Source organism: Gymnoscopelus microlampas (genome assembly GCF_963454915.1).
Source record: "Gymnoscopelus microlampas genome assembly, chromosome: 12".
NCBI classification, from domain to species: Eukaryota; Metazoa; Chordata; class Actinopteri; order Myctophiformes; family Myctophidae; genus Gymnoscopelus; species Gymnoscopelus microlampas.
Window position 1 is genome coordinate 29037724 of NC_139949.1, and position 13395 is coordinate 29051118.

At 39.8% G+C, this 13395-nt stretch overlaps 1 protein-coding gene across 3 annotated transcripts in view; it reads right to left on the minus strand.

The window, feature by feature from the left end:
• Positions 1–13395, minus strand: part of tspoap1 (TSPO associated protein 1) — a 72989-nt gene that overhangs the window by 36138 nt on the left and 23456 nt on the right. For all 3 annotated transcript variants that reach the window (XM_084073243.1, XM_084073242.1, XM_084073241.1), the window contains exons 4-6: positions 12597–12773; positions 10879–11070; positions 982–1149 (exon numbers count right to left, since the gene is read on the minus strand). In XM_084073243.1, coding sequence (XP_083929369.1) covers positions 982–1149; positions 10879–11070; positions 12597–12773 — 537 coding nt within the window. The remainder of the gene's footprint in view (positions 1–981; positions 1150–10878; positions 11071–12596; positions 12774–13395) is intronic.

Consider the following 13395-nt stretch of genomic DNA (forward strand, 5'->3'; position numbering starts at 1 on the left):
ACAGAGAACGCACTCCCCAGCCGCGGTTTCCCACCCGAGAACATGGCCAATTGTGTTTGTTGAAGCGCCCAGTCAAGCCGGAGGGACTGTTGAGGAATCAAACCCCAGTCTCCATGGTGGTGGGCAGGTACTTTTTTTTAATCTGCTTGTCCAAGACAAGCAAAACAAAATGTCATTTGATAGGCCTGTGATTTCTGTTATTCATTCTGGGGCCAATCTCCACACAACACTCAGTGAGGAGATTATAGCTTACATTATAACTATCAGATGGACACACTTATCAAATCAGCAAAGGCAATAATATTCTGATCTTTGCTTTTATGCTTCTGTACTGTTTCCAATAGACAAGACCAAAATAGTCCCAGTTACTGTACATAACAAATCTCACAGCGTCTTTTCTTTCAACATCAACAATGCGGTCTTACACCAGCACTAGCTAAACCATTTATTTTGAAATACATTCAAAATAAATATTTTGTACAAGTTTCTACATTCAAATACATTTAAAAGTAATAATCAGCACATTAGAAAATAAATGTATTAATATAATGCACTTGGGCTTGTGTAAGCTCTACATTCAATGCCACTTTGTGTTGTCTTAATGTTAACATGGCTAGATAGATAAATTATACATTAAACAACAAACAATAGTGTAAATAGCAAAGCAGCATGCTTGAAATAAACAGCTGCAGTTTGAGGTTCCTACACTGTCATGTAATTTAAAAACAACAAATTTAACCCATTAAAACCGGGTAAGCATCTGTGTCATTTTAGATTTTTGCGTTTGCTATTCAAAAATAGAAGATCACAGTGCGTCACTTTGTGCGGCGCTGCAAGCTTGTACATCTGCTATATTTGAAAAATCTTCAAAGTGTGAAAACTGCTGATTTAGAAGGCATTCGTAGAATCGGCCTCAGGTCTTAATGGGTTAAACTGTAGCTAGGTCAAAGTGCAGTAATAGGCAACTACAACTGCTCTCACCAGATACTGTATGTGCAGCTCCTCTGTGTGCTCCTCCTGATGGGAGGGGGTCGGGCTGCGGCCCGGCGGGGGCGTCACTCGCAACCCCAACTCCTCCTCCTCTCCGGGAGTCTCCTCACACCTGGATGGAGCCTCATCTAACGCCACACATGGGGTCTCGCCTGCAACCTGACAACGACAGCAGAAATCAATCTATTTAGAACCACTTCACATCTCTATGCAGTTGGGAAAATATGAGACAAAATATGTGGCGATCTGGGAAAACATCAAAGTTGCAAAACAATAGAATAGAATGCAACCTTATAATTAACTATAATTAAATATGCCATAGACCATGACCCATGATGAGATTAAGAGCTTTCATTCTCACTTTTATTTGTGTGAGTTTTGACCTACAACTGAAGGGGGAGGGGGCAAAGCTGTGGTTGTCATATTGTGCTTTAACATTGACATTAACATTATACCCCCTCTGTGAGCCATGGGGATTAGCAGTGAGCCTCCTACCTAGTGGTCTAACTACAATCACAGAGTAATCCAGGGGGAATCCCTCTAGCCTGGACCATGACTAGAATACATTAGCAGAGAGCCTGTCTTTTCTAATTAGACTGTCTGTAATTCTCAGGTGGTTTCAAAAGAGCCCTTATTTTCAGCCGTCTCAAGTATTGTACAAGTTTCTAATGTGTGCTGTTCCTTTAACTGAGTGGTCTGTCTGATGTCCAGCTGTCCATTGGTTAAGGGTTAAAAGTCAGGAATCAAGTATCTAATTTTAGAGAACTCCTACTTATGTTCAGGAACTGGACCAGTGCAGCCAAGGCCATGACCCAATAACAGGATCAAAGACACTCTGCCACGTGCCACAGGTGGATGTAAGTCTTCACACTTTATTAGTCGTCCATTAGAAGGCAGACCACTCCGATGATACAAAAGAACTTAGTGTTTTTCACAATAGTTTATCGTGCTAGGATATCATCCTATAAGGAACATTCAACACTCAACTTCAAATGTTACATCATTGAAGCTTACAGTACATGCAATAGGGCGATTAAAAAATGACATGAATTATGTTTTGTCTCAGCTGGAGCATGTGCAATGAGAAAATTGTTAAAGTCTGTTGCTTTACACACTTCTGAATTAGATTTTGATTTAATCTAATTTACAATTGAAATAATAATTTTATATATTTTCTGTTAATTTGCTGATATGTCTGGCAAATTAGCAAAAGCCTGAAGAGGTGACATTTACCCCAACTCATGTCAGCAAGTTAGCAAATTAGCTAGGTTCAACTAGAGATACTCTATACCCATTTGTGTCTTAGCAATATTCTCAAAAGTTCTACTTCCACAGATGGTTTGAAAAGGTTGTGCAGGAGGTTAATAAACTATTAACCATTACACCGTTAACCAAAAAAAACAAACACGAATGGGTACCCGAGGCTATTACCCTGTCAACTACGCTCCATAAAACCTGTGGCATCTCTTCGAGGTTAAACATGGCTATCCCTGGTTGATGTTTTGGAAGAGAGATCAGATTGTGATAGTGGTGCTAGAGAGCCAGCAGGAGGCACTAATTCTATTGGCCTTTAGTATCATCAGCCATTAAACCCAGCCCATGATTTGTCATACTTTGTCACTGGAGATCCTGATTCCTGAGGTATTTACCTTAACAGTAGGTGTGGTAGGTAGGGATGGGCAGGAGTACTCAAGTAGTTCAACGTGGAGTAATCACTTTCTTTTTTCTTTTTTTTGTTAAAAAAGTGTATAACTATAAATGTAAATTGAGCTTGTTCTATATTAAAAGTTTTTTTTTGGGGGATGGGAACTGCTATCTATAGTATGAAAATCAGCGCAGAACCATAAAGCAGAAATGATGTCTGCATAGCAGCGTCATTTTTCAGATTCCATTTCAATTGGCTATGACTGCCTTCCAAAATTTGCAGGCCCTGGGTAGGCAACCCGGCCTGGCAGAGACCCGCCCTCCAAGCACACTTTTCTAGTTTTGTTTTTAGTAAAAAGGAACGTTTCAGTCAGACATCACCTGATTTTACGTTTCAGGTAGAATGTCAACCAAGCATACTGTAACTGTGGAGTGATTTTGGAAGTATTTCAACAAAATAAATTGAATTAAAGGAGTAGTTCACCCCCCCAAAAAAAAGGACTTATTTTCTATCAATTACACACCCTGTGAAGCCTTGAATTTGTGGAGACTTTTTTGTTTTTGTCGCATTCCTGAGCTGACATGGTGCAATGAATGATATCCGTTTTTAAAAATCTAACCACACTTTCACTTGGGTGTTCATTTCAGACCTTATTCTTAGGCCTACGTTACTGTTTTGTAAGCACTCTATAATTCAGTTTTGTGAGTACTCTATAACAATTTAATGTCAATACTGGAAAATGGAAATGCCCATCTCTAGTGATCACCTCAGCTACTTGTAACACGCCACCCCTCTTCACTGAGCTAAACCCTTATTTTGACACCCTTATGATCAATTATTTACTGATCAGTACCAATACGTGGACACACGTTCTATCAAACTACACTAAAGTTAACGATAAAAAGGGTGCGTGTGCATGACCACATTATGGTTACTGTATAATTAACAGGCAATATGTCTTTGAAGAGGTAATGTGAGTGTTTGTTCAGGGTCATGGTTATCAGAGATAATAACAGAGGGACAATATTACATAAGGACTAAGGACACAATGTTATGTTGAACAAAAGGATACTTACTGACAGCATTATACTAAGGCTATTATCTTAAAGATTTGTGCAACACGGTTAATGTAAGGAAATTAAACACACATTGGCCAACACCGATGGGAATGTTGTTGTCTGAATATTTTCGGTCATTTGTTTCCCTGCTCTAAAAGCAAGAAACCAGAAGTAGATTAAAACAAATGTCAATGAAACGGATTCTGCCAATATGCGTAATTTTATGTTTTACCACACTTAACAAAGTACTTTAGCACAGCAAAAATCGATATGTCACCAACATTGTCGAAGTGTAATGAGCGACAATGATGCCAGCTGGTGTTGTACGAGGAATAGTTTTTTTCTATACTGTATGTTGGGAGTGGGACAGAATCTGATTTGTTGGCTTTCATTAGTGTATTCAAAGTGTGAGAGTGTTTGAGAGCTTTGGTTTTCGTTATACAATGAGAGTGAATGGAATCAATACTTCCAGTTCCTCTCTCACAGAGTACAGGAGCAACATATGAGGATTGACAATGGCCGGGTTTCCCAAAGCGATTTCAGGTCGTGCGTAGCCTAGGAAGCTGCGTAAGAGCCTCCACGCAGCTGCGCAGTAGCAACCCCGCTACGAACTATCTTCATTAGTAGCAGCTGGTTGTGCCTTACGTAAACATGGCCAGCGCAACAGCTGTCAGTGAGGGGAGTGGGGACTTTCATCATAACCTTTAACTATAAAACTTCGCTATCAAAGAAACATTTGGCTCAGCATCATCTAGCTACCTTTAGAGCATGTTTTTATCAGATGATTGGATCATCCGTGTGAGAGTACAATTTGTAAACGCCGGGTTCATGCATAGAGCAAACATTTTTTTAATCATAAAAAATATTAAAAATGAATTACATATATGTGTGTGTGTGTGAGTGTGGTCTTTTTATCGATCTATTTCGCTACGCCCCAGGCGCTCGTAACAAACTGCTGCGTAGGACAGCAGGTAACGCACAACCAGCTGCTACTAATGAGGGTAGAGCGTAGGTTTGGACGGGTCCCAGCTGTGTAGGAGGCTCTTACGCAAGCTGCGTAGGCTACGCACGACCTGAAATCCCTTTAGAAAAACCTGTCTCTTACGTGCTTGCTAAGGTACTGCGCAGCCTGTGTGGAGAGAGGCTCCTACGTGCGGTGTTTGGGAAACCGCACGTGAGATCCTCCGTAAGGATCCCTACGCAGCATCTCTTTGGGAAACCCGGGCAATATTCAGACATATGCTATACTGTATCATGCTGTTTTTTTTTGTTGTTGTTGTTGTTTGGCAGCTACTTTTTTTGCCTACCGTGTATTGGATTATGGTGATATTTTATACATGAATGCCCCAGAATCACAACTTCATACATGAGACACACTATATCGTGCTGCTTTATGATTTGTAACAAACAATTAATTCATCACATATCACTGTTTTTGTATGAATTATCAGGTCAGTCATCTCTGACAATAAGAAGCCACATTCTACTACAATAAGATTCTCTAATTGGAATTGATCATTTTAATGAACAAATTGGAAGCCTGTTTGCCAATAAGTGCTCATGTTTTTAACCTGTTTCTAGTTTTCAATATTTATATTGGTGTATAAATTGGTGTGCAAATAGTGTTATTTGTATTTTATTTTTGTATTCTTGTTTTTATTTGTTTTAATGGTTTTAATGTGAAACGATATGTAGGCTGCCTTCTAGGCAAAGGGGGTATTACCCTGATTAAATAAAGTATAAATACAAAATACAAATAAAAAAGGCCTTAGCTATACAACACAAGTTTCTACCAAAGATCAACATCACTTTTTCAATAAATCACCATTAGAATATACCATATATGAAGGTGCTCAGAACAAAGTTCAGTGGATGCTGGCACTCATGGAACAGTGGAAGACACAGCATACTATACTCACTTAAATTCAACAAGCAACCATTTCATACGATAACATTGCATAAGGAAGATTTTGCCTTTTTTCTACATCATCTTCATATACAGTACGTGTATGGGTCTCAGTAATACTCACTATGGGATAGTGTCATTTCTGTCTACACACTAGTCAGAGGTCTGTGTCTCACAGGTGGACTGAAATGTGCCTACAGTATGAAAACAGTGGCTTCTATTTCAGCATTCTAACTTTCCAGATTGTGAAAGGCTGTAGTTTCCATTAGCTTGGAATACCCACTAATGAGGTCATTGGTAGGCAGGTTCTGAGTCTGAACTGCCACAGCCCTGGACCACAGCCCCTATATGTTTATCATTATGTTGTTTGAATGAAAAGTGCAATACAAATCAAATGTATTATTATTATTAGTAGTATTATGCCATGGTATAGTATGACCATTAGTGAGGACCAAGGAAGAAAGTTGAAAATGGGGGAAGTATTCCTTAAATTATAATAAAAATTTGGTTTGTATATTTTACAATACTACTGTCATGTATTTTAATTAGCCCCATTATCAAAATAGTCATACTTCAACTTATCACCAGATTGAGCATACAGTATCAGAGTTTAAGTTGACCTATGCTTAGTGTTACTTTTCATTAATAATTCCAAGATTACTGTTGTGGTGTTTTGAGGTTTGAGTTGACAATTAATTGTCGTACAAATAATTTAACGATTAACCATTTGTGTTTTTGGCATTGAAAATAGGAACATATAAGCATTGGGAGCTTGTAGATCTGCTATTTTAGAAAATTAAATATGCTAAATAACTACAACTATCTCAAATAATTGCAATCATATAATAATTGTGACAGGCCTAGGTTTGACATTTAAGGAAAAAAAAATCAGTCATTATTTAAAGTACTCTTGATCTTGATCGTGAGATCTTCTGATTCAAAATCGTGGGAGGAAATTATTCTAATTAAATGGTAGAATACAATAGTAAACATAAATACTCTCATTACTGTCCATACAGGACTCTGAATGTGATAGTGGTTACTGTACAGCCAGAAAATAAGTAATGGCTGTTACACAGCTGTTACATCCAGGAAATAGGCCCACATATTTTAAATAGTGACATATGAACACACAGACACTATATATAACTGTAGTGTAGTGCAGTGGTTCTCAACCTGTGGGTCAGGACCCCCATACCATTTTAAGGCGGTCCCCAGATGACAGTGACAATTTAAGACCTTTATATACAATACTACTTGTCAAACATTGTCCAAATTGTCAAATAATATAACAAAGAAGCAACATTTTGAAAATAGCTGATCTACAAGCTCATAACGCCTCGCAAATTTTTATCTGTGAAACCGAGTGAAACTAATTGTAATGCCTCAACTCCAACATTCCATTTCCAAGTGCTTGTCAGGGTGGGGGATCCCCAGTTCAAACATGATTATTTTGGGGGTCACGGCCCGAAAAGGTTGAGAACCACTGGTGTAGTGTACACACATACACACAAACTGAAAAAAAGAAAAAAGAAACAAAAATAAAGCGCAAAGTCCTAAGCTAATTAAACATCTTGAGTCTTACTGCAGAAAAGGTGTCTTTACTAATACGGAAAAGACAGGTTAAAGGGCAAGACCACAGTGGTAGAGATTTGGGTTGTGTAGTTACCTTGCCATGATGTAACTCCAATTGTGGGCAAAACACCTAAAATCATTTCTCCATTGACTAGAAATTAATAATTCAAAATATGTTCCTCGTTGACTTACATTCTATGGCAAGACCACTCTGATGCTGGCTCTTTTAGCCCGTAAACGGACACAAACAAAGCTGATTCTGACAGTATAGAACATCACCAAACCCAGTACTGTTTTTTTTATATAAAAATGTCAACTTCCTGTTGATTTTACTATTTGAAGATCCGGATCCAGATCCTCGGATCCAGTCCACGTCCTAATAAAAATAGCAAAATCAATACAAAGTTGACATTTCTCTCTAAAAGAAAAACAGAACTGGGTTTGGTGATGTTCCATACTGTCAGAATCAGGGCTAAAAGAGCTCCTCCTGAGCATCTTCTCTGTACAGTTTAAGTCAATGAGGAGCATATTTCAAATTATCAATTTCTAGTAAATGGCAGAATTTTTTTTTAATTTCTTGCCCACCTTTGTTGTTACATCATGGCAAGGTAACTACACAGCCCAAACTTCTACTTAAGTGGTCTTGCCCTTTAAAAGGGGCACGACCCATTATGCTGAGGAAGGCTCCGGCCGGGCATGAACCCCTAAGGTGAATTTGAGGGTGAACTTTTCTGTTCAGGTAAAAATGTAAAGAAGGGTAGAAACATAGCAGTCTGCATAAGGCTGGGCTTATAGTACTGTACACTGTGATGTAAACAATGAGATTGTAGCATCTGATAACATTAATAATGGGTGGGTTAGATTTAGGTGTGCCAATCAACAGTGACAATACTGTTCACTACTGTTTAAGCTTGTAACATATTTCTAGCCAGTGTTTAATTCTGGAACTGCCAATGACTTCTGATATAAAATCTGTTGGTTAAATACATACTGTATAACATAATACGTGTTCATTTGAATAGATCAAATATATTTCTGCATGTCTGCTTATAACCGAAGAGTTAATCGTGTCAAAACTAACACTCAGTCCAGTAATCTATGTGAATTGGAGATTGCAAGTAAGCATACATGTTTAGTAAGCATGTGAGGAATGAGCTCATCGGTCTATTATAAGGTTTATCAAAGATTGCACACATATTGTATAACAACTGGCTTGCTAAGGCTACAGCCTTGCTCTTCTACTGAGGCAATGTCAAGATGCTACATTTAAAATCTGCCTTCATCTGTTCACAAGACAGCAGAGCATGCACATCATTTTATAAGACATGGCCCTTGCTCACAGGTTAACAACATGGGTCATGTCCGCTTGCACACCCTTCACACTTTGCAGTAATATTGTGTATACTTCACATCAGTGTGGTCCATGCTTGCTAAAGGATCAAGTACAGCCTGGGCCTGTGCATACTAAAGCAGGGTCAGATCCCATTCAGCAGGCCCTGAATGCCATAAGCACATTGGTGTAATCCCTGCAGACTACTGAAACGGGTAACTGGATCACTTCTTTTAAAAGCACCTTAATGGATTGGCCTGGCCGTTGATTTTCTTTTTAATATAGAGCATATCGATATCCGTCAATCAAACGCTTTGATCAAAGGGTTTTGTCATGCTTTCCTTGACTAGGCCTTGTTCATGTCATGTCCCTTTAATTTGCAAGTAAATGGCACTCCATTGTAGGCTGGAATTGGACTTGCCAGCATTTATTGAAATGAGAATTGAAAAATAACAGCAACAACTTGCAAAGAAATACGCATATTTAGCTGTTATTCATATTGCACCTTGCTACAGTATAGCAATGGACTGACCCATGGCGTGCAGGACGTGAACATGCATATAATCTCTTCAGAAATAATTCTGTCATTTATGACACATCTACCCCAAACATAAAACCAATGCATTTAGCCAATTCTCCTGTACTCTGCATTTCCCATTGCACTGTTTCTTATACTGTATCACCAGAATGTACAGTAGTAGCAACCCTGCGCTGGTTCAGTCTGACATTTAAGCAGACACATACTGTACAAGATTAAACAAATAGCCTACACAGGACCACTGACATCCAAATGTAGAAACAGAGGTGCATAAATGATGACCTACCCCTTCTTCTGTGATCTGTGGCAATGTCAAGGCTTCCTTTGGCCCCTAGTTATCCAGTGCAGGGCGAGCTATAAAAGTCTCTGTTGCGGTTAGAGTCTTACCTACCACCCAAAACCCTCTCCCCGCTGCCACAGCAACAGAGAGCGGATTACTGGACTGTACCATTCTGTTGTTAGAGGGGATTAGAGCATGGCCCCTTTCTGGGTGTGTGCGAGTCACAGTTGGTTTGTGTTTGCCTATGTGTGTGTCCTGCAAACAACAGATTACCCGAACAAGCATTCTCATTTAAGCTTCAAAAGGAGTAATACGTTTCACACAAAAACTTAAGGTGCTCCGAAATAAGATATGCACTTTAAAATGACGAACATTGAAACCTATTAGTAACTGAATTGATGCAACTGAATTCATTCTAAAATGAATTTCAGTGAATTGCAGAGAAGCCACTTTCCCTTGTTGCAGATGTTCTTTGAGGTTTACCTAACACAAATAAAACCAACAGTCGGCTGCATTTACTAAATTGTTCATATTTGTGAAATATTTGATCACTGACCGTAAAGTCATCACTCCATACCTACAGTGGAGAAAACTGAAACTACTTCTAAGAATTAGATGTAGAGGACCAGAATTAAATACCAGAGTATGTGACTTGTTTATCTTGATCAGGCCCAAGTTCAAGACAGGGAATCATCTCATTAAGGCTTGTGGCAGATTAGTATCAGCTCTAACTGCAAGCCATTATATAACACTGCAAAACGGCATCCATGCCAGTGTAAACAAGCTAAGCTTTGTCTTTTTTAAAGACAAAAATCCCAGCAGAGCAAATTCCACATTAACTGACAAAACGTAATCCCAACTGTAGTACTAAGACCATCCACCCCTTTGGTTAACATACATGATCTAGTCCATCAGTTTGCCCTGTTTACAGACATAAACTCAAACAAGGTGTGCCATGTCATCACGCTTCATGTTCACTATTTTCGTAACTCTACTGTTTGAACCTGGACACTAAAGCCATAAAGTCAGCTCTCCACTAAACTACTACAGATTACTACAGACTGGTAGTCGACTGAAGTCGGGAGATCAGTCGGTTGGAAGGTGTGAACAAAAGTTGCTGAATGCACCCGAGAGCCGACACCGACAGACGGCTACTATGGTGCTAAAAATAGCCTATCGCAACAAGCCCGCTGCTATCCGACGGTCAGTTTTCGACGCTTCCCTACAACTTGCGACCCGACGCGACAGTGTACCCACCGCTCATTCAACAGCAGATTTTCGCCAACAGACGCTTTCCAACACTTACTGCCAACAACTTTGGTGCGGTGGAGAGCTACCTTAATACACTACAGTCATTTTAGAATAAAACATTTCTCATATCAAGGAATGTGAATTCAGCTGTTTAGAGATTTTGTTTGCAACAGAATAATCTACAATTAAGGAATTTAGCAGACTCATCTCTGCTCGTAATTTTGGTGTGCATGAAGGGACACGACCAAATGACTTGAACTTGATCACCAACAGGGGTCAGAGTAGAGCTGGATAGAGCCAGGTACCTGTACTTTCTCTCCTCCCTCTTCCATCTTGATGTCCGCAGCCTTCTCTGTCCCCCCAGGGACCCCAGGGCTTCTGTTGTGCTGCTCATGGGATGAGGTGACCGACAGCTGCCTCTGAAGTCGCAACACTTCCCTCTGGGACTCTCTCAGAAACTTCTCAAATTGCTGCTTAGCAGATGGGACGGGGGAGCCCTATAGAGCCACAGAGCCAGTAAGAAAGTAACACCTCCATCAATTTGCTGCTTTATTTACCGCTAAATTAATAGTAACATTATATAGTAGTTCCTCATTAAATATGGGGTTTGTCTGCTGTCTACTGAAATTATGTTCTGCAATATATAAAAAAGTCCTGCATGTGCATGTAGTAGTTGTCTTTCAGTTGTTAAATGTTAGTTTGGAGTTGTCACAGCACCAGATACTAGAAACACTAGGCACAATGATCCCAGTCTGTGTGCAGTGGTCTGAAATTGGCAGTACCAGTATATTTATATTTTGTATTAAAATGTTGAATGTTGTATTCTGTAAATCACCTACTGTAGATCTAAATTAATCTGGGTCATGTGTTACCGAAAATAGCATTTCCATGATTGGATCAGCTTTATTGTAGTAATGGAAGTCACAACAATCTGCCTCTGAACGTTGTCTAGTGTTGACATAATAACACGTTACATTAAGCGTTAAACAACACAAACACTCCCATCTGCTCAGTGCACAGCTACTGTACTGTAAGTCTGTAGCACCTCTCAGTAATAAACCTGACAGGTGTTCAGGGAAATCAGCTCTTGGGTCACACAGCCCTGCTGGTAAAAACAGAGAGGCAGCCTGCACCTCACTGTCATGTAGACATTAGCAATGATGCTAATTTTAATACAGGCTTATGCTGAATTCACACCAGCAGTGTCAAGCGAATGTTTTTGCAAAATGCAATAAATTGAGCATTACCGAAGTTATGAGTGACAGTTTATCACCATGTGTCAACATGTGTCTGCTGCTACCGAGGTGAAGAAACAGACTGTATGGAAGTAGCGAATATTTATAACGTTTTTAAATATTCCAGCTAAACAACCTATTAACTTTAGGCAATAAATAGGCCATGTAGCTAGTTCCATCAATCTTGATCAATTTCACATCTACAGCTGCAAGTTTAAAACTTTGCAATCAAAATGTATTCGCTACTTCCATATAGTCTTTTCTGTGGTGTCACTTGTATGCCTACTCCACGCCTACTTCCATACTGTTCATCTCAAGTGGTGTCGAGTGTGTGCCTAACCCACGCCCAGCGAGAGCTCCGGATGGTGAAGCTCAGCGGTAGGGAGGAGAAGTACAGACGCTTCATGCAAGTCTCTGGCAGCTTGATTGTAAACTATTTATTCATTTTAGACAATAAATAGGTTGCTCAATCTTTTACAACTGCTATAGTACTGATACTAGTTTAAAACAATATCAATATTCACTACTTCTGTACAGTAGTCAAGTGTAGATGCCCACTCCACGCATACTTCAGAGCACAGCTCACTCCGATTGGCTTGACGTTCTGTGCAAAAGCGTCAAAGTTGAGATTATCTCAATTTACAATTTTACAATTATAGTCCGTGGTCACATTGTGACATGTTGCGAGGTTGTAGATTTTTTTTTTGTAGACTGCTATTTTCGGCCCTGACACTTCCATGTGACGGACTATACATACAAGCATGAGGTTGCAATGATATTGTTGGTACCTTTGTGGTGCCAAGCCGTGCCTCCAGCTCTCTGCATTCCTGCTGCAGGGCAGCGATCTCCTTGTCCTTGTACAGCAGTGTATCGGCGTGCTGGGCTAGGTCACGGGCTCGCTGGCGAGCAAAGGCCCTCTTGTATTGCTCCACTGACCCTGGCCTCATCAACGATGGGGAGTTGACCTGCGCAGCAGAGCACGCAGGACTTATGTGTCAGCAGAGATTACATTATAGGGTTAGGTTATGAAATGAAAATAATAGCTTGATACATACACCCATGAGAGGCAGTCAAAGGTCATGATGATTAGTGATATTATTTATTATTGTAGGTCAGCACCTTCCCTGGTGTATGAATTCCAAAGCAAGTGAGTGAACTGTGAGTTTAAGAAATGGTAGTGGTTAATAATTGAGGTCTTTCTTTTTGGTACAGCTTTTCTGCCTCTGTCCATCATTGAGCAGCAGGTGGAGAAAAGCAAAGGGGAGGGGGTAGTTAGAAGGGTTTCTCTGTGTGTGTCTCTCTCTCTCTCTCTCTCTCTGTGGTGAACAGGTGTTGTGGCATATAAAAACAGACCAAAGGCCTGGGTGGCTAGGATAGAGATAGGTGTGTGTACAGTTGCCCAAAAAGACTATGGCACTTGCAGGTTGTTTTAAGTATTTACGGTGCATCTCTATAAGTGTCTGATGTAACAAGGACTATGTTAAATAATTATAACTAATGTATGGTAGCATTCCAAGTGGCATCTCCTGGGATAAAGTGCAATGACAAAGACATGACATACTGCATGTATTGAATTTGTACAATATT